General features: G+C 38.8%; 1 protein-coding gene across 1 annotated transcript in view; it reads left to right on the top strand.

Moving 5' to 3' along the window:
- DYRK1A (dual specificity tyrosine phosphorylation regulated kinase 1A) overlaps positions 1–17153 on the top strand; it is a 96902-nt gene extending 79749 nt beyond the window's left edge. Inside the window, exons 4-12 of the mRNA XM_081908725.1 lie at positions 5985–6077; positions 6477–6665; positions 7150–7297; positions 8767–9053; positions 9776–9922; positions 10543–10683; positions 11846–12152; positions 12509–12633; positions 13900–17153. Coding sequence (XP_081764851.1) covers positions 5985–6077; positions 6477–6665; positions 7150–7297; positions 8767–9053; positions 9776–9922; positions 10543–10683; positions 11846–12152; positions 12509–12633; positions 13900–14520 — 2058 coding nt within the window. The 3' untranslated portion in view covers positions 14521–17153. The remainder of the gene's footprint in view (positions 1–5984; positions 6078–6476; positions 6666–7149; positions 7298–8766; positions 9054–9775; positions 9923–10542; positions 10684–11845; positions 12153–12508; positions 12634–13899) is intronic.
- The last annotated feature ends 2687 nt before the right edge of the window (positions 17154–19840 follow it).

Raw genomic sequence — 19840 nt, 5'->3', positions numbered from 1 at the left:
ATTGTTTAACTGTTTAAAATCAAGCCTAAAATACATAGTTCTGAAGATACTACTTCAGAAACAAATTCTCTTCAAATGGTAATAATTTGTTAGACATCATTGCTGCATAAGATTTCCAAAATATAGTCTCAGTGGATGAGATGCAGTTATGTTTTCCCACTTGTGCAAGAGGAACTTCAGTAGTGAAACAGAATTTGTACTTTCTTTCCTCCAATCCACCCATCCCTAGATCTGCTATGCAGGTTTTCCCAACCCTCTGGAGAATATTTGAGGTGTGTGGGGAGGGGTGGAAATAGAAGGGGAGACCAAGAAAACCCATTGTGCTACTAGACATCTATTCATACAGTGTTGGATCTCACCCAGTATTTCTATCTATTATCCTTTGTATATTCTTCATTCTTGAGGCCTTCACATCCTGTTCATAGTTTTCCTAGAACATTTGGCTGGCCTCTGTTGGAATGAGATTGTAGACTAGCTAAAATCTCAATCTGATTTAGTGGGGCTTTTCTTTATATTCTTTTAGTCACTTGTCTCCTGTTTAAAATCTTCATTATAAAATTCTAAATTCCTTGCCTTGGGATTTAAATTAATCTTATCCATAGCATACAGTTTACTTAAAACCCCATTGAAAATCCTCCTAATTCAGACCAAGTGTCCATCTAGACACTTCCTGTGGCTGCAAGCACACAGGAAGGCATTAACCTTCAACTGTTTCCTTCCACCCCCCGACAGGTTGTCTCAGGAACACAATCTCTGAAACTGGAGGTTTGTTTTGGCTGTCATGTCTAACCCATTGACAAACATGTTCTCTGTGGATCTGTTCAGTCTCATTTTAAAGCTTTCTTGGCACATGGCAATTGCTTCATACTGCTGCAGCCGTAAAAATTGCCGATCAGTTTTGTTGGTGTTCCAGAATTTTAGTTGTATTAGAAAGGGAGAAGAATTTCCATCTTGTTCTACATCATGCCCTTCCTCAATTGTCTTTTTTCTAAGTTAAATTACTCCAAACACTTTTCTTTATCCTTCTACCCTTTAATAATTTTGTTGACCTTTTCTGCACCAAATCCAACTCAATGATTATCTCTTTGGGATGGGATTGTCCAAATTACATAGTATTTCAGGTGAGGCCAGACTGTATATTTCCACAAGGGCATTATTTTAGTTTTCTTTTTACTTTAGTCTCTTCCCTAATAACTCCCAGCAGTAAGTTTGCCTTTTATATTGTTGCTTCTCACTGAGGTGACATTTTCCTTGAGCTGCTTGCAGTGTCTGTAAGATCTCTTTCCTAGGTATTCACTATCATTTCAGGCCCCCATCATTGCATATGTGATTTTTAGGATGTTTTGTTCCCAAGTGCATCCTTGCACCAAACCTAATTTGCTATTTAGAAAAGTTATTTTGGTTTGCTCTTCACTGTCTTCTTGAGCTTCTGCTATTCTGAATACTGGTGATGACCATTTCACACGGGGCTTCTGTTCCCTCCCTCCCCCCCCCCCATGTTGGTGGAGCCCCACCCACTTCTGAGTCAATAAGGACCTGTATGCTGGCAATCACACATCAATTGGATGCACTTAAAACGGTCACCAACTGTAATTTGAAGTCATCAAAAGTTTAGCCAACCCTAACCCTAACCCAGTTTCATGTCATTTTTGAATAAATTAAATAGAACCTATCCCTATTGTTTACCTTCCTATTGTAAAAACTAGGTTTACTTCTATGTTCTGCTCCTGTTTTATAACCGTCACTAATTGCTAAGATTGTGCAGATGTTGGTTGTGAACTTTGTCAAAAACTTTTTTGAAATCCATATGTAGAATGTCAGCTACATCCACACATTAGTTCTCTTAAATAATGTGAAACGTTTGGTGATGCACAACTTCCCTTCACAGAAAAAGTCATGATTCTTCTTCAATATGGCTAGTTCTTCTGTATTCATTATATATTTTGGAAAGTGGGCCTATTTGCTGTGCATTTTGACACCTCTTAAGATACCACAACCATCTTTTGCATGATGGTTCCTGAGATCAAGGACCAGGTTCTTAATTGTGTTTGGATACAATTAAACACCATTTTGAATCAATATCTTGGACTGAACCTTTCAAAACTGCACTGATTTTTTTTGGCTTATTAGAATTCCTGAGCAGCACCGGGTATGAGACTATAGTGCCTAATATTCCCAACTAATACAGACTAAGTGGCCTGCAATTTCCTGGCTCCCCTCCAGTACCCCTCCCTTAAAAACAACAACACTGTTGTTACATTAATGGGTAGTCAAACTTCCAGTACAGAAGCCAATTCTAGTGACAAATTGCAGATTTGTGTAAGGAAATCAATATACCATCTGGATCTGCTGGCCTGTTAATGTTCAGTTCATTTTCTCTGGAACTTCACCTTTCATCACTTTGATTTGTCTTCTACAGTGCTAAAAAACCCGAAAACACATCACTTCAAGCATGGATATCTTCTGACCAGTATTTTTTGCTGTTAAAAATAATACACAATGAATGCATTGAACTCTTCAGTCTCCCCATCTTCTTTCAATAATCCTTTCAATCTTTGTATTATCTAGTTGTCCAATATCCACTAGACCATCAATCACAGTTCTGTCAGCATTGTTGCCTTTTGTTTTTAAAGGAGTTGCACTCCTCTTATATTCCAGTCCTATGTGGATGCTGCAAATATGATTACAACTGAAAAGCTTGTAGGATGATTCTTCAGGAGTCATTTGGTTTTAAGGTGTCTTAGTAAGCTACACTATGAAAATTTCTCCCTTTTTCATTTCTTGTTGGAAAACTGTTATCACTCACAAGGAATATGTTAAAACCATTTGACAACTTGTTTTACAGACTTTAGGCTCCATCTGCTGGCCAGAGAGAATTGTAACACATAGATCAGGTTCACAGCTACTGCTAGCAATTATATTTATTTTGCTGTTATAGGGGATTTAAAAACTAGGGAAGATTCACTTAAAACAACAAAATCTCTCAACCCAATATCCCTTGTTTCTGCCACAGCCATTTGCCTCTAATTTTACTCAATCAAATTAAATTTTCACTTTCCCGCCAGAAGGTTTTCACTTTCCTGTTTGTCTGTGTTCTATGTCCAAAACTTTATTTCCACTTCTTTTATCCTAAGTAGCTTTAACACTTGTGAATATCCCATAGCACCACAACAGCTCAATAAGTGGCTGGGATACAGAAAAAGGTGGACAGCAACCAGTTTTTTTTCATTTATCTATCTGTCTTTCTGCCTATCTCACGTCAGTTTATATCGGCATCTATAAATATAGAACTCTTAAAATGTGAGCTGGAAAAAAAATGAACCTCTGAAATTCCAAAGCATTTTGAATTCAGTATATTGAAAAATCTTGCATTTATGCAAGATATGTGGACAGGTGCATATGTCTGATATATTTGGGACGAGTGATAACATGAGGAATAGCCAGGGCAGATGACAACTGCTATTTCGTATTCTGTTTGTGATGGGTATCCATTTACATCTTTTTGGAATGGCTCAACACTCCTTCAGATACCTGGTCAATCCATGTTCACAACCTTCAAAGGAAAAAACAAACCCAATTTTTCAAAATACCAGAATACAGAAATATATATGCTCTGTAATGTGACTTCACAAAGTCTCTTTAAGTTTCAAGTAAAATAGTTAAATTCAGTTGTTAAACTCAGACTAGAAAATCCAGTGAAAAGTCAGTAAGAGGACCCAAGCAATATTTTTACCTTTTTTGGGTAAGGTAATAGTGTAGTGGGTAGTTATTAACATCCAAGCCAGGTCCTCAGTGAAGTTAGATAGGCATATCTAAAATAGAAGCTTGGGAAGTGATACAATGTAGTTCTTGATAACCTGAGTAGCCAATCATCATTAGAGAGGAAAAAACCGGATCAACCTCATGTTGAAGTCTGTCAGTCTGTCTAGTATAGAAAGAGTTATATGTTTGCTGAAAGATCCAAAATGTGATGTGCTTAATTGGTTAAGAAGTATATTGGAGAATTATTTTTTTAACAACAACAACAACAACAACAACAACAACAACAACAACAACAACAACAACAACACTACTTGTGGTATTGTTTCAACGCAACATTTCTGAACATTAAATGTTTGAATGCACCCCGCCCCCACCCTATCATCACCACATTGCACAAAGAAAAACCGCAGGGACAAAAATGTCAGGAAAATCGAACCTTATTCTCTTAGTGCAGAGGTCTACAACCTTTTGGAGCCCACGGCTCCCTTGACCAACTACATTTTTTCTGTGGCACCCCGTGGGGCTCAGGAGCCTAGTTATGCCACCGCTAGCTTGCAGAGCTGGCAGCTTCTCACACTTTTTCGAACACCCTCCCTTGTGGAGGGTTCCCTCAGCCTCCTCTCCTCTCTCCTTGGGACTGGGCAGTCACTGCTGTCACCCCTAGTCTCTGAGCTGTGCCCCCTGCCCAAAGAGAGGTGCTTTGTCATACTGCCCTCCAGGGGCCTCGGAAGAGGATGCCCCCAGCCTTAGTGGCCCAACAGAGACTGGCCAAAGGTAAATGTGAGGCCAGTACCTTACCTTGGGAGGTAGCAGTGGCAGCACTGGGCGTTGCCGGGCCAGCATGGCGAAAAGGCTTCTCGGCTCCTAGGCAGGCCTCACACACAGCAAGCATAGAAAAGGCCAGTGTAGTGCCTGCCTGCCTGCCCGGCCTCCCACTTGTCTGTCCATTACCAAGAGCAAGGGCTGGCTGGGTTCCACCCCCTACTTGCTTGCTTACTCTGAGACAGCTCCTGGCAACCTACACCCCCTAGCCAGCCCCAGAGGCAGCATTTGCCTAAGGAGCTGTAGACAGGGCTGCTGCAACAAATAGCTGTGCAAGCCTTTGGGAGGCAGAGACATGAGAAGTCACCAGAAAAGGGAGGACAGAAAGAGGGACAGGGGCCAGTGTTGCCTGTGGCACCCCTGACCATCATTCAAGGCACCCCAGGGGGCCATGGCACACTGGTTGAAAACCACTATCTTAATGTCTTAAGTCAGATTTTTAAGATGTTTCTTTAAATTGTTAAGTGGTTGGAGTATTCAGAATGATTTCTCCCATCTGAAGTGGTGCAACCCAGGAAATGGGTTACCTTTGGATCTCCTGAATGAATAACTGGCTAATATTTTCAGGACATCAGTTGTGTGTGCTACACAGCCTTTAATAAAGAACAAACCCTGTCTTCTAATTTAAGTAATGTGAAAAACAAAACATACTGACCAAGGTTTAGCCTTTTCCAAACCTTTGCATGCCCCTCTCTCCTTTTTGAAACAGTTTCAACATGACAATTTCAAAAACCACAATTTGAAGTTGGATTGATCGTGTTGCCCACAGCTTACAAAACCAGACAATACAACAAACCACAGTTCTCAGAAAGTAAAAGCCAAAGCTCCCAAACTCCTCCTCCCAGTCATGCAGCTGATGGGAGAATGTCAAACCAAAGGACCGCTGTGGCTATACCTTGTACTGAAATGTGGTTTAGTAGTGTGATTGCAGCCACTATTAATATAGCCTTTAAAACCTCTTCAAATCCTATTGGGAGTGATCCAGCTATCTAATTGTGGTGATTTCATCTTTGAAGGAAATGTGATACTAGTATTTACACTGTAATAGTGTACAGATTTTGGATTTTTTTAAAAGCTACAGTCGTACCTCGGGTTACGAACTTAATTCTTTCCAGAGGTCTGTTCTTAACCCGAAACTGTTCTTAACCTGAGGTGAGCTTTCGCTATTGGGGCCTCCTGCCACTGCGCGATTTCCGTTCTCATCCTGGGGCAAAGTTCTTAACCCGAGGTACTACTTCCAGATTAGCGGAGTTTGTAACCAGAAGTGTTTGTAACCCGAGGTACCACTGTACTCTTCTTTTGAGGTGGATAGAATAAGGTAATCCATTCATTCATTTTAGATACTGTGTTAGTCTATTCAAATTTGTTTAAGGTAATATTTGATAATTGCCATTTTACAGAGGCGGATGCCCCAAACCTTCCGTGATCCAGCAACTGCTCCTCTGAGAAAACTATCTGTGGATTTGATCAAAACTTACAAACATATTAATGAGGTAAATTTTCATAATTCACTTAGCTGCCTTTTATTTGCACACAAATGGTTTTGTTTATTATAAGTAGTATCTTAACAGGTTTTGTGTTTTCTGTACATGATGCATTTCCTGATACTAAGATGCTAATTGAGTTGTATAGTCTTACTCTAATAAGGTGGTGGGTTCCTGTTGGCATTAAAGATTACCAGCAAAAGGTAATCTTTTCTTTCCAGTAGTCATTTTGGTGGCCTTGTTTTGCTTTCAGAGTGATTGGCATGGGGCCACTAGAAGGCATAAGTTGTACTTCATTAATACAATTTCCCTGAATTGAGGGTTTTTTTTTGGAAAACACAGTAGTGTTTTAAAACAACAAAACATTGTCTGGTGATTGGTTCCTGTAATTATGTTTTGTAACTTCAGGTTTACTATGCAAAAAAGAAACGGCGACACCAACAGGGCCAAGGTGATGATTCGAGTCACAAAAAGGAGCGAAAGGTTTACAACGATGGATATGATGATGATAACTATGACTACATTGTGAAAAATGGGGAAAAGTGGATGGATCGCTATGAAATTGACTCTTTAATAGGCAAAGGTTCATTTGGACAGGTAAGCAACCTAAGTACCTCATTATTCAGATATGCCAAGTTGTAGCCACTGTGTGTACAAGCTGCTTCACCATTTATATATAATCCAGGCTAGCAATGGGAAAAATATGGGTGGGATTCAGCACTGCACTTTGATGAATGCTCTGTCTGCACAAGCATTTATGCTTCCCAGATGGAATGATCCCACCTCTCCTTTCCCTGCATGACGGGGGAAAGCTCTGTTGTGCAAGCAGAAGTCCTTGCACACGGCTTACACCGATGGGGGTCATTAGGTGAATCCTACCCATTATTAGTTTTATCAGGTTGACTCAGCATTTGATAGGCCCTGTCCAAAGTAAAGCTGTGGGGGATCATTGGTTCTTTGTTCAAACTGCATCTTTGAGAGATTCTATTGCTTTGAAGAAATATTTTATATAGATAATGATTTTTGTGTTAGAGATCTTAATATATATATATGTGAGATGATATGTATTTTTATTTTACAGGTTGTAAAGGCATATGACCGTGTGGAACAAGAGTTTGTGGCTATTAAAATTATAAAGAACAAAAAGGCTTTCCTAAATCAAGCCCAGATTGAAGTGCGACTTCTTGAGCTTATGAACAAACATGACACGGAAATGAAATATTATATAGGTATTATTTGAGAACTTTATATCTGCATCTTTAACTCAATGATGAAGCATTGCATTTTCTTTTTTAAGTAGTTCAGTCAAATTTTTCAATACGAAGAAATCAGTTCATCTTTGCCAATATGCACTTTGTACCTCATGTTTGGGAAACAAATTATATGAAGATCTCTTACTTAATCTTTCTTGTAATTTCTTGGTCTCTTGCTTCCTTCCCTCTTTATCATTGTCCAGATGTGTGGTTTCCTCACTTGGAAGGCCCAATCTATAACACCCTTCCCTGTTGTGGTACCCTCCAGATTTTTTGGACTACTGACTGACACCTATCCCCATCAACACAGTCCAAAACATGTGGAGGGCGTTAAGGATTGGGATGGTTGATCTATAAGTTCTGAATAGTTCTAATTACCTATAGTAAGAGAAATCCATTCAAAGATACACATTTCAGATGACTGCAGTTGTCTTGTTCCAGAGCATCACCTCAATTAATTGCAAACAGATTGCAAAAGGTATCCAAAGTTGTTGCCAAATCGTTCCGCATTATTGCTCCAAGTGTGGAACTTTTGACAGCTATATAATCTGTAGCTATTTAAACAACTGTTCGTATGTGTTGATTGCTCATTTTAGGTTGTTCTAATAGTAATTATATTTGGCAGCAGCTTGATATTAGTGGCCAAAGCTTGACTTTGCCCAAATTCAGACACATTTACATTGCTACTTTGCTAACTCAGCTGGCTGGCAGTTAAAACTCCTCACTAGTCAAATCCAAAAGGGACAATGTTGCTTGTGTATCTGGAAACAATTTCAAATCACCTTTTGCATAGAGCTTTCTCAGCAACTTATGTCCTAAATGACCACCTCAGTTTTGTAGACCAGTTGCTAATGGTGGCTCATTAAACACAATATTTATGAGTGAGCTGTTGGGTCAAACCACCTCCTTTCCAGTAGTAAAATTTGGGTTTTTAGGGTAGAACCAATGGTCTGGGGAACTTTCAGTCGGTTTATTCTTTTTTAAAACAACAACAACAAACCACCCTCAGTTACTGATCCCACCCTCCCCAAATAATCACCCCCTGTCTTCACTTATAACAAATACCTCCTTGTGAAAAGTGGGTTTCTAACACTTTCCTTAGATCACATTGATGCAAGTATTTTTAATTTATCAGCAGGTGTGAAGCATGATCCTTTGGCCAAATTGGTAAATCTTCCATAATAGGGAAATGTAAAACAGGTTGGGGCAGATATTTGTGGACACTTTAGGAAATTTTGTGCTCTGTTGACTTGTCATCAATACTGTTATCATTTAGATCATTGAATAATATGTATCTGTCTCAACATACATAATGTAGGATGCTCAAATAAAGCTTTAAAGCATGAAAATTTATGGAAATAGATTACCTTAGCAACAGGCAATTTTGTATTCATGATTTTCACTTATGAGAATACATTTGTAATTACATTGTTTTCTTCTTTTAGTGCATTTGAAGCGTCATTTTATGTTCCGAAACCATCTTTGTCTAGTTTTTGAAATGCTCTCCTACAATCTTTATGACCTGTTGCGGAATACGAACTTCAGAGGGGTTTCACTGAACTTGACACGAAAGTTTGCACAACAGATGTGCACTGCACTGCTTTTTCTTGCAACTCCTGAACTTAGCATCATTCACTGTGACCTAAAACCCGAGAATATCTTGCTCTGTAACCCCAAACGAAGCGCTATCAAGATAGTTGATTTTGGCAGTTCTTGCCAACTTGGGCAGAGGGTGAGTATTTATAAAGTGTGTTAACATTTGATGCAGGACAGCTTGAAAAGCAGTATAAATTTCAGGATATTTCAATGAATCTGTTTTGTTTGTAAAAATCTGTATAAACAAAACAGATTTTAGATCCATAATCTGTATGGGGAAAGGATTTAAATAAGTTCTTCAGCAGGTAAAAGGGAGTGCCAGAACTTCTGCATTCCCCCCCCCCCAAGAAAAGAATTTAAAATGTTCACTGCTTTTATCATGACCAGTATGTAAATACTTTGCTTTTCTAAAAAGATTAGTTGATGAGTTAACATGGCATTCCATAAATCTTGAATGTGTGGTACACATGTCAAAGTACTTCGATTTTTTGCAGGGAAGAAAGGAAAGCTGCAGCAGTTTAATATATGAAGTATTTGGTTTTTGAAAAGTTGATCAGAACTACCTTTTCTAAAGTTGTAATTTTAACATAAAATAGGATTTTCAGTTTTCGAGTGTAATAGCAAAATGATCTTACAGTGTTTACTAAAACAAAATATTTTGTAATGTTTACTCTTAATACCTATCACATTGGTCACCTTGAGATTTCTCTGTAGTTTTTAAATAACTGCCAAGCTTTCTTGCAAATAGTTTTTATTGTTATCTTGTACTTCAGATAACAATGCTTGGCTGTAAATAATTTAATACCTAAACTAAGAATGGACTTAAGCTTATCTAATAACATTGTTTTTACAATACAGATATACCAGTATATCCAGAGTCGCTTTTATCGATCACCAGAGGTGCTATTGGGAATGCCTTATGATCTTGCAATTGATATGTGGTCCCTTGGTTGTATCTTAGTAGAAATGCACACGGGAGAACCCCTCTTCAGTGGTGCAAATGAGGTATGTAATTCCAAAAAGGTGGGGATAATCTTATGGAACTTTTTAATGTTGTGTAAAGCAAAGACTTGGGGACGCGGGTGGCGCTGTGGGTAAAATCTCAGCGCCTAGGGCTTGCCGATCGCATGGTCAGCGGTTCAAATCCCCGCAGCGGGGTGAGCTCCCGTCTTTCGGTCCCAGCTCCTGCCCACCTAGCAGTTCGAAAGCAAGTAGATAAATAGGTACCGCTTTATAGCGGGAAGGCAAACGGCGTTTCCGTGTGCTGCGCTGGTGCTGGCTCGCCAGAGCAGCTTCGTCACGCTGGCCACGTGACCCGGAAGTGTCTCCGGACAGCGCTAGCCCCCAGCCTCTTAAGTGAGATGGGCGCACAACCCTAGAGTCGGACACGACTGGCTCGTACGGGCAGGGGTACCTTTACCTTTAAAACAAAGGCTTAATGTTATCTGGAACAGACAGTATAAATGATTGTGTGAATTAATCCTTATTTGGTGTCTTGGAATGCAGTCTAGAATGCAGGCTTTGAGCTAACCTCCACATGCACTGATGTTACGTGGTGTTGCTTAGTATTTTACCATCATAGATTTCCCCCCTTTCCTAACTGGTTTCTTCTGCTTCCTAAACAGGTGGATCAGATGAATAAAATAGTGGAAGTTTTAGGTATTGCACCCGCTCACATTCTTGACCAAGCACCAAAAGCAAGAAAGTTCTTTGAGAAGTTGCCAGATGGAACTTGGAACTTAAAGAAGACCAAAGATGGAAAAAGGGTAAGTTGCTAATTTGAATCTCAGTCTTATACTAATTTGTTTATAGCTCCCATTGATTTAAAGATAACGATTTCTAAGGAAGAGACAATGGAAATTTGTCTTACCATATATTTCTGTTCATGGACCAAGATGGTGGACATTCCTCTGATGGGGCAATGCCTTCTTCTGGAGACGGCAGGCAGGTCCTAAACAGCCTTCTACCTCCTCCCCAGGGGTAGGGGCCATTGCACCCACCAGAGCAACTGGCTAAGATTGTGAGGGAAACACCAAAGGAAAAAAATGGAGGAAATCTCACAACACTCAGGAGAAAAACTTCCTCAAAACTCACACCATTCAGGAATAAAAGAAGCTGAATGGAAGGGAAAGAAACACAAACATGATAAAGGGCCACACACTCAAATTTGAGGCTCAACTTTATAGAATAAAAATGCCAGGACAAGAAACCTGGAGAGAGCAAGTCTGACCCAACTACCACCAACTGTAAGCAGGGTCATTGTGGTGAGTGGGATGTCTGCTGGAGAAGCAGACGACTATTCAGGACTGTGCTTGTAAACACCAGTGGGAAACTATCCCTATCAGAAGAATTTCCTCCATCCTGATCCAGGAAATTTGGCTTTTGATATTGGTCTGCTACCAAATCTCAGCCATAGTTTCTTTCAGTTATCTTTGTTCAACAAACCACAAGTCATCTCATTAGTAAGGAAACAAGTCAGCAGCTTAGTGTGCTTTCCATCTGGTTTTGCCTCATGCCTTTGGAGCCTGCCAAACATCTGGGGTGAGGTGGCTAAACAACCAGTGGTTAAGCAATATGGTAGGTTCAGAAGTAACACACAATCATAGTTAAAACAAACAATTGTTTGTAAGCTAACAACAAACCATGACTTTACATTGTGGCTGGTTGCCAGAAGACAAACCAGGGTTGGGTTCAGAAGTTCAAACAAATCACACCAGCTAAACAAACCATGGTATAGCATTCTGTGTAAATCACACTATTATATCATAAAATATGTGGTGCTTATATTCATTTTACAAAGAGACTTTTAGTAAAATTTAGAAAGTAAAATTTAGACTTTAGAAAGTAAAATTAAAGTACTTAATATTAGAATATTGTCAACAATATTTTGAGAACTGATAGCTTGAGGAATTTCTAATTTCTTAACAGGAGTATAAACCACCTGGAACCCGTAAACTTCACAATATACTTGGAGTTGAAACAGGAGGCCCAGGGGGACGTCGTGCTGGGGAATCGGGTCATACTGTGGCTGACTACTTGAAGTTCAAAGACCTCATCTTAAGGATGCTTGACTATGATCCGAAAACTCGAATTCAACCTTATTATGCCCTGCAGCACAGTTTCTTTAAGAAAACAGCAGATGAAGGTACAAACACAAGCAACAGTGTGTCAACAAGTCCAGCTATGGAGCAGTCACAGTCTTCAGGAACCACTTCTAGCACATCTTCAAGCTCAGGTACATTCTGATTATCACATTTAGGGGGGGAAAGCTAAAAATATCCAATGTTAATCATGCTCACTATAGACCCACTGAAATAAATTGACTTAAGTAACTTAGTTAGATACCACCCTAAGCTTTTGTCAGAATATTTGCCGTCTGAATAAAATGGCATTGTTTTCTCTAATCTTAAACCTCCCAAAAGATTTTAGACATTGCTTTAGTTTCCTTTGAATGGCAACAGCAAACTCTTAGTGGACTGTATATCAGAAACTCATTTTTAGATGGAGCCTTGCTTTCTTGACTCATTATGGATGTCTTGATTATCATGTTAATAGCCTTTTCCATACATTGGTTCTGCTTAAATTTAAAAGGTGGCTCTTCTGGGACAAGCAACAGTGGAAGGGCACGGTCAGATCCTACACATCAGCATCGACATAGTGGTGGACACTTCACTGCTGCTGTACAAGCTATGGATTGTGAAACACATAGTCCACAGGTAAGACTCTTGAAAGGAAGTCTCTCTTTCTTTCAGACTCTTCTGATTTCAAAGAATTGAACTGACCAAATGGTCATTTCAGGCACATAACAGTTTGTTGGGCTATACCTCAGGCTGGCCTGTTCTCTCCTACCTCTTTTCTTGTTCTGAATTCCTTTGCATCTTCTGGTAGGTTAGGCTCTGAAAAATAGTGACATACCCTTGCCACTTTGAGTGTAATTCAGCTAATGAATCCCATCAGCAGAAGCCCCATGCAAGGACCCATACCTTCTGAAATTGTTTCTGGCAGGTGGAGTTGGGGGTGGGGAGCTTAGGAGGAACTCCCAGAACAGAGCTTGTTCTGTCTGGCAAGTTAAAATGTTTGCCCTGACAGAATGATTGCCTTAGCGCACATTGAATTCCTCTCTCTGTGAGCTAGTAGCAGTATGGAGATTTAAATGAGGGCCTCTTACATTCAAATCCAGTTCAATTTATATGTTATCATACTAATAAATTGCATCTCTTTTCTAATCCTTAATTTGGCAATATTATTCCTGAAGTGATCTATCCAGATTATTGCACAGTAAACTTCCACATGAGGCTTTGCAAATGTCAAATCAGTTATCAAGGTCTTAGATTAGTATTTGCTTAATATACAGCAATGACCTTGTTCACATCTGCAGCTTGTTTCATTATCTATGTACTTTGACACCTAAATTATTGCCAGGATAAATAATAATTCCTTCTAGGTCAATAACTTGTTAAACTACTACCATTTAAGCCACCCAGTGACACCTAGGAATATGTGAATGTTCATTGTATGCATTTTAAAATCCAGATCTGCTAGTCTGAACTAGAACTGTATTGCAGAACAAGGAAACTAGTGATCAGTGCAACAAAGTGTATCACTTCTAATTTTTTACTCTGTGATCTGAAATTTTACTGCCCCTTTTGTGTTTGAATGTATGGTATACAAATGCCAAACTTGTTTAGATACCTGTTTGGAAGTATGGTATGTCTATATTAATGTATATGTTTAACTTAGGATTGATGCAATAGTTTTATTATTAATGCCAGCTGACATTGTTTCCCTCCTGTTATGATTGCAACAGTGTTTCACTTTTGAATGTTCATACTAAAGTTTGCTTTTATATTTTTTCTTTGAAAAAAACAAGCAAGATATCAAATAAGGGTCAACATGTTATGTTTAAAAAATATTTTTTTATATTTAGCTTGAAGGGTACGACATAAAATAGAAGGATTTAATTTATATATTTTTAATAACAGGTTCGTCAGCAGTTTCCTCCTCCTCTGGGTTGGACAGGCACTGAAGCTCCTACACAAGTCACTGTTGAAACCCATCCAGTTCAAGAAACCTCCTTCCACGTAACCCCTCAGCAACAGAATGCATTACACCATCACCATGGAAACACCTCCCACCATCACCACCATCACCACCACCACCACCACCATGGACAGCAGGCCTTGGGTAGCCGGACCAGGCCAAGGGTCTACAATTCTCCAACAAACAGCTCCTCTACCCAGGATTCTATGGAGGTGGTTCATACTCACCACTCCATGACATCCCTGTCTTCCTCAACTACTTCTTCCTCCACATCTTCCTCCTCAACTGGTAATCAAGGCAATCAAGCCTATCAGAACCGCCCAGTGGCTGCTAATTCATTGGACTTTGGACAAAATGGAGCTATGGACGTCAATTTAACAGTCTACTCTAATCCACGCCAAGAAACTGGCATAGCAGGACATCCAACATACCAATTTTCTGCTAATACAGGTCCTGCTCATTACATGACTGAAGGACACCTTGCAATGAGGCAGGGAATTGATAGAGAAGAGTCTCCCATGACAGGAGTTTGTGTTCAGCAAAGTCCTGTGGCTAGCTCGTGACTAAACTGAAACAAATTTGTTTCTTGTGTGTTTTTATAGAAGTGGTGTTTTTCCAAAAAAAGTGCAAAGCTGCTTGAATCAGAAGGAGATAGACTAACTGAACCGCTACAGAAGGGCAAAGCTGATTATTTTTTTAAACTTGAACAGATTGCAAAGGGACAGTAAAGTTTTTAGAGCCATGATACGTATCCTAGATAGCTTTGAGGTGATGTCTCACCTTGCTGCCCCTATTTTAATTACCAGAACCAAGTCATAGATTCCTTCCCCCCACCCATTCAACAGGAGTAAAAGTTCAAATGTTGGTCTTAGTTGCAAACAGCTTTTTAAAGGCACTGCCCAGGATCATATAAATGGGCTTTTGGGGAGTGTTTTTTTTTAAAATAAAAAATAAGAGAGGGTGGGAGAGAGTCATATGAATTTTAATTTCCCGAACACACATGAGCACGAAAAGGCAGTACTGTGAGGAAGAGGGACCTTCAGATTACAAAATATAGTCTTCAGCTGTTAAAAAAAAAAGAGGGACGGTTGTAATGGTGTTCATGAGGCACATTGAGCATGCTAAGTGGCGGTGATCAGGATTCTCCTTATCTGAACCTACTGAGAATCAAAGCAGCAATTATAATGGGATTCTGTGTGTCTCATATTTTGAGACCACAATCAGCTAGTATTGAAATATGGCTGGTCTTGTAACTAAGGTGCACTGAGAAGCAATCAACAGGTTGGTCTTGGCCAGTCCAGGGGGAAGTCTAAGTGGTGGTCTTTGGGATAACCTTTGGCCTTATGGATTTGGACTCTTAAGTTAGAGGAGCCTACCATTTCAGATGCAATCACTTTTGGACATGCTTTTGCAGACAGTCCTTAATGCTGAAAACACAGAATGGGTAATTCAAGAGGCCTTTCTTTTAAAATAGACTTTTGTGACCCACTTATTGTAAGGTATTGCAAGGTCACTTTGCGTGTGTCATAAAGTTGACTTCCTTATTGGTTGAAGGTCACAGGAGTAGTGGTTTGCTTTTGATGGAAATAGCTACAACTGTGTCCCTCCCTGCTTTTTACTTTTTTTGTTTTGTTTTGCTTTTTCTGGGCACGTGGTTTCTCCACCATTACTTCTGCACAAAGATGTCTTCTGTTCATCTTGAACATTTTTAAAAATGCAGAATTTTATGTGACTGCTTTTTTGCCTCACAATTATGCTGTGAATTTTACAAAAAATTATTTTCTTTTTTGATAATTTATTGTACCAAAGCTGTTTTTATAGCACATAGATGTCTGTAACCAATAATGTAGCAGTTCTGCACTTTGACACAAGGTGTAACTAGACCATTTTTAAATGTCAGTTGAAAATTATGGCTGTACTATTGCTTAAACAAAACTGGAACTGTTGTTGAATTCATAGCCAATACATTTACAGCAAACTGTGTACTGAACATGATAGATTTGACATCTAATTCAAGACTATAACAACATCTGTTACATTATAAGTGTGTTCAGGCTTCTGAAAGTAAAAGGGACACTAGATCCAGAAGCTATGAAACCAGCAGTTGATTCTTGTATTCCTTATTAGCATAAATGTAAACTTGAAGGCAAGACCTTGATTGCATGAACAGGTCCAAAACATTAGTATGAGTAAAGCAAAAAGCTCGTGAGACCTGAGGTTAGCAGGCTGTACTTAACAGGTGCCTAATTTTTGGGTTCTGCTGCCTTAATATAACACAGTCAGCTTGGCAGTTGCTAAATTTGTGGACCCACATAAAATATTAAAATTATGGATAAAAACACAGTGAATAAAATTGAGGGATTGGGGTAATTAAGTGATTATCTTTCCTTAACACTGTTTGCCCTTTATGTGTTAACAAAAGCAGTAATCTACCTCTGCCAGTAAACTAGTTTTAAAAAGGTCATTCAGCAGAAAACCATGTACTTCATACTGGTCAGTTTCACATGACCAACCAGGTCAGGTCTTCTGAACAAAAGGTGTTTTTTTAAAAACTAGAAAACTAAAAAAACAAAAACAAAAACCAGTCCTCACAATGGCAGCAGAGAGGCTGAATACAGTGCAAGTGTGAAAGAATGCTTTGGGAATTAAACCATTTTTGTAAATCAATTTTTTTATCAAGGGATCCATATTTCTTTTGTACTGAAATGTCAAGCATGTGAGTTAAAGTATTTTTGAACTTTTGTAGTTCAAAGATGTTTGGTGAGTGAAAGGCTGTCACCTTAGAAATGGAACACTGAGCTTAGCAATGCAAAAAGGAATCCAGTACTTACTGCTGTCCAGGAATATAAGGGTATCAAATATGGGTAACTTTTTTTTTTTTGTGCTGGTTGCCACACCTTAGCAAGCACCAAAAACTAATACTGTTTTTAAACCTACATAATCAAAAATCATAAACTCCAATGCTTCTGCATACTGTGTTATGTTACAGTCCAGTTTTGTGTGCTTTACTACACAGTTTGGTTACAGGACTTCTGTGCATTGTAAACATAAACAGCATGGAAAAGGTTAAATACCTGTGTTCAGATTGTAAGATCTAGTCCGGACTTGCTGTGTATATTGTAACGTTAAATGAAAAGACAAGCCCTTTGTATTATAGTCATGCAGTCTTATGTATGATAAACAGTTGAATAATTTGTCCTCAGACTCTTTACTGTGCTTTAAAAAATAATTTAAGAAAAAAAATGTAAACATAGTAAAATCTTCCTATGCAATTAACCTACTTTAAGGCCTGGTCTGCTAGGTATGATTATAATCAACATGTCATCATAGATACATTTGACACAGAATTTTAAGGATTATAGAATTAAAAGTTGGAGGCAGAATACATTATTTTGAGTTTTTAATTGAAATAGCAAGGTACTAATGAAATGCTCACACCTTCATATTGAAAGGCAGTATTATTTTTAGTTTGCAAATTGTATACAGTTTTGCATCCACTATTTCCTTTTGTCTAACTTAGTTCATAAAGCAGGTTATATATGTACTCAGTACTCCAGATCTGAAGCTGGGGCTAGACTAGTCTAAGGGCACAGTCCATCCCCATAAAGGTTCAGCCTACTTGGAGGAATTGGCAAAGGCCTTGATGGAGCTCTGTGAACCCTCAAGCTTGTAGTCTCATGCTAGTGCCATTACCAAGAATTAGGAGACACGTGCAAGATAGGGATACAGGTAGAGACTGTATGAATCTTATTCCCATAGTGGCATGTGTGTTTGCCTTGGAGAGTTCACTCAAACAAGCTGTACTGAGAGTGTTGCTGGTCCTTCCATGCAGCTATGCCTGTATTAGGGCTAGATTGTGTTAGAAGGACAGGTTTTGATCTTGGTAGCTGAGTAGATTCTAGCATGCAGAAGGCATGGCACAGCCCTTGTATGAGTTGCAGAAAGGGGAGAGGCTGTAAGGACTGGGGGAAGGACTGTCCATATCCAGTCATCTTTCACAGCAGTGCAACTCCCCATACCTGCAACTGAACTCTCATTGCCTTTTTATTCAGTTTGGTTTACAATAGGAAGTTCCAGGTTTCATTTGTATCGCCACAATTACTGCTGTTTTTTTTGCTTCAAGCAAAGTCAGCTGATGCATTTTCTTCAAGCACTGGCTCTGTATTGTGCTTTTGTGCCTTATACCTTTGAGCCATCTTTGTCTTCTTTTCTTTTCCAGTTCTTCATGCAATTGTCCTTTTCTAACTCCACCCTTTTTGAAATATTCCCAGAATTTTTTTTACTTCCTTTTCAGCCTGGCCTCCCTTTGGTTTGGGCATTAATTCCATCTCAAGATTGCTATAGTATTGCATTATCACCTGCCCCAGATAGAGCATGTGGCCCTATTCAATAATTTGTGTATAATGTATAGCTTCTTCAAGAGTTTTGATCATTTGCTTGTCATTGCACCATTTCTTGATCATCTAGTGTTAGTAAAGCTAGTTTGCTTTATTTATGCTATGCACAATGAATAGCAACTGGAAATGCAACTAAAAGTTAGTGATCAGATGAATTACAATTGGAAATGTAACTAGAAACTAGTAATCAGAGAAGTCCACATATATTGTTTCTTATTTTTAGCATTTTCCCATTGACAGCCCAGCAGGTATTATCAATGCATTTGCCATGAAGACCAAAGTAAAAAAAGTACAGATTCTTCTCCTCTAAAATTGTATCTCTTGACCAGTTATCCTAGTAAAATAACAAAAAAATAAAATGGAACAGTTGCAAAGTGAAATAAATGAAACCCAAGCTTCTAGATCAAATACTTCCAATCATTCCTGATGGAATTTCTTTTTCATGATCCCACATCTTGTCCTAGTGATTATCCAAGCTAGCTGAAAAAACCCAAATTCTTCACTTTGCATATATGCAGAGACCTAGTTCCTCACTGCTAGGTTGAGTATCTTAATTTTTGTAAAGTCTACATAAATGTTTAGAGTGCTCGTTCTTTTATGTACTCAACAGAAGTTTGAACATGGTACATGGGAACTGTTGTCACAACTGAAGGTACAGTAATTAGTTCCATTCGTTTTACTGATTTGGGTCAATTTTGACTTTTTAATGTCTACAGTTCAAGGGATTTATAAAAATGTACAAAACCCAACAGTATACTGGGGCACCCAAAAATAGCAAGTGTACCCAAAGCTCTGCATTGCTCCCTCAAAATTTGCAAAGCTATAATCTACACAAACTCAGTAAGTATTGAGTTAATTAACATCCCACACACTGCTAACTGTATGCATAGGGTCAGAGACAGACATAGGAATATGTATCGTAAACCCTCAATGGTCTGGTTCGCACATCACAGTAAGCCAGATTGTGGCATACTGTAACTGCATGAAGGTACTGTCTCCCGCCAATGAGCTTGCATATACTTTGTGCCTCCTTTGACTTTTTAGGTCAGCAAGGGACAGAAGTTTTTTAAAAGTTACTCAGCTTTTCTATTACAGTTTATTTAAATAAGACAGAAGTAAAGGCCAGCACAGCTCTTACTGTTAAAAGAAAGTGCATATTGGACAATCGGCAACATAACGCAAAACATAACACTAGAAATCATTTTCCACCATGCATGTGCTGATGTGTTAGCACATAAAATCCCTCCTAGCTTACCTGCAGCAAAAAAAATAATAATACAGAACAATAGCTTAATAATTCTCACTTAGAATTAGATCTGATTTAGAGGACTGAATACACAACTAGCCAGAGTGTGTTTATGTTCAGATATGTTCCATTTACAGAATTGATCTTTTAAAAATCACCGGCATTAATGCAAATATGATGTGTTATGCACATTATTTTATTGTTTAATGCTATTGTAACAGTATACAAATATTTCCCAGG

Source organism: Podarcis melisellensis (assembly GCF_964234715.1).
Source record: "Podarcis melisellensis genome assembly, chromosome: 4".
In the NCBI taxonomy this organism is placed as follows: Eukaryota; Metazoa; Chordata; class Lepidosauria; order Squamata; family Lacertidae; genus Podarcis; species Podarcis melisellensis.
This window is presented reverse-complemented; position numbering and strand designations above follow the sequence as displayed.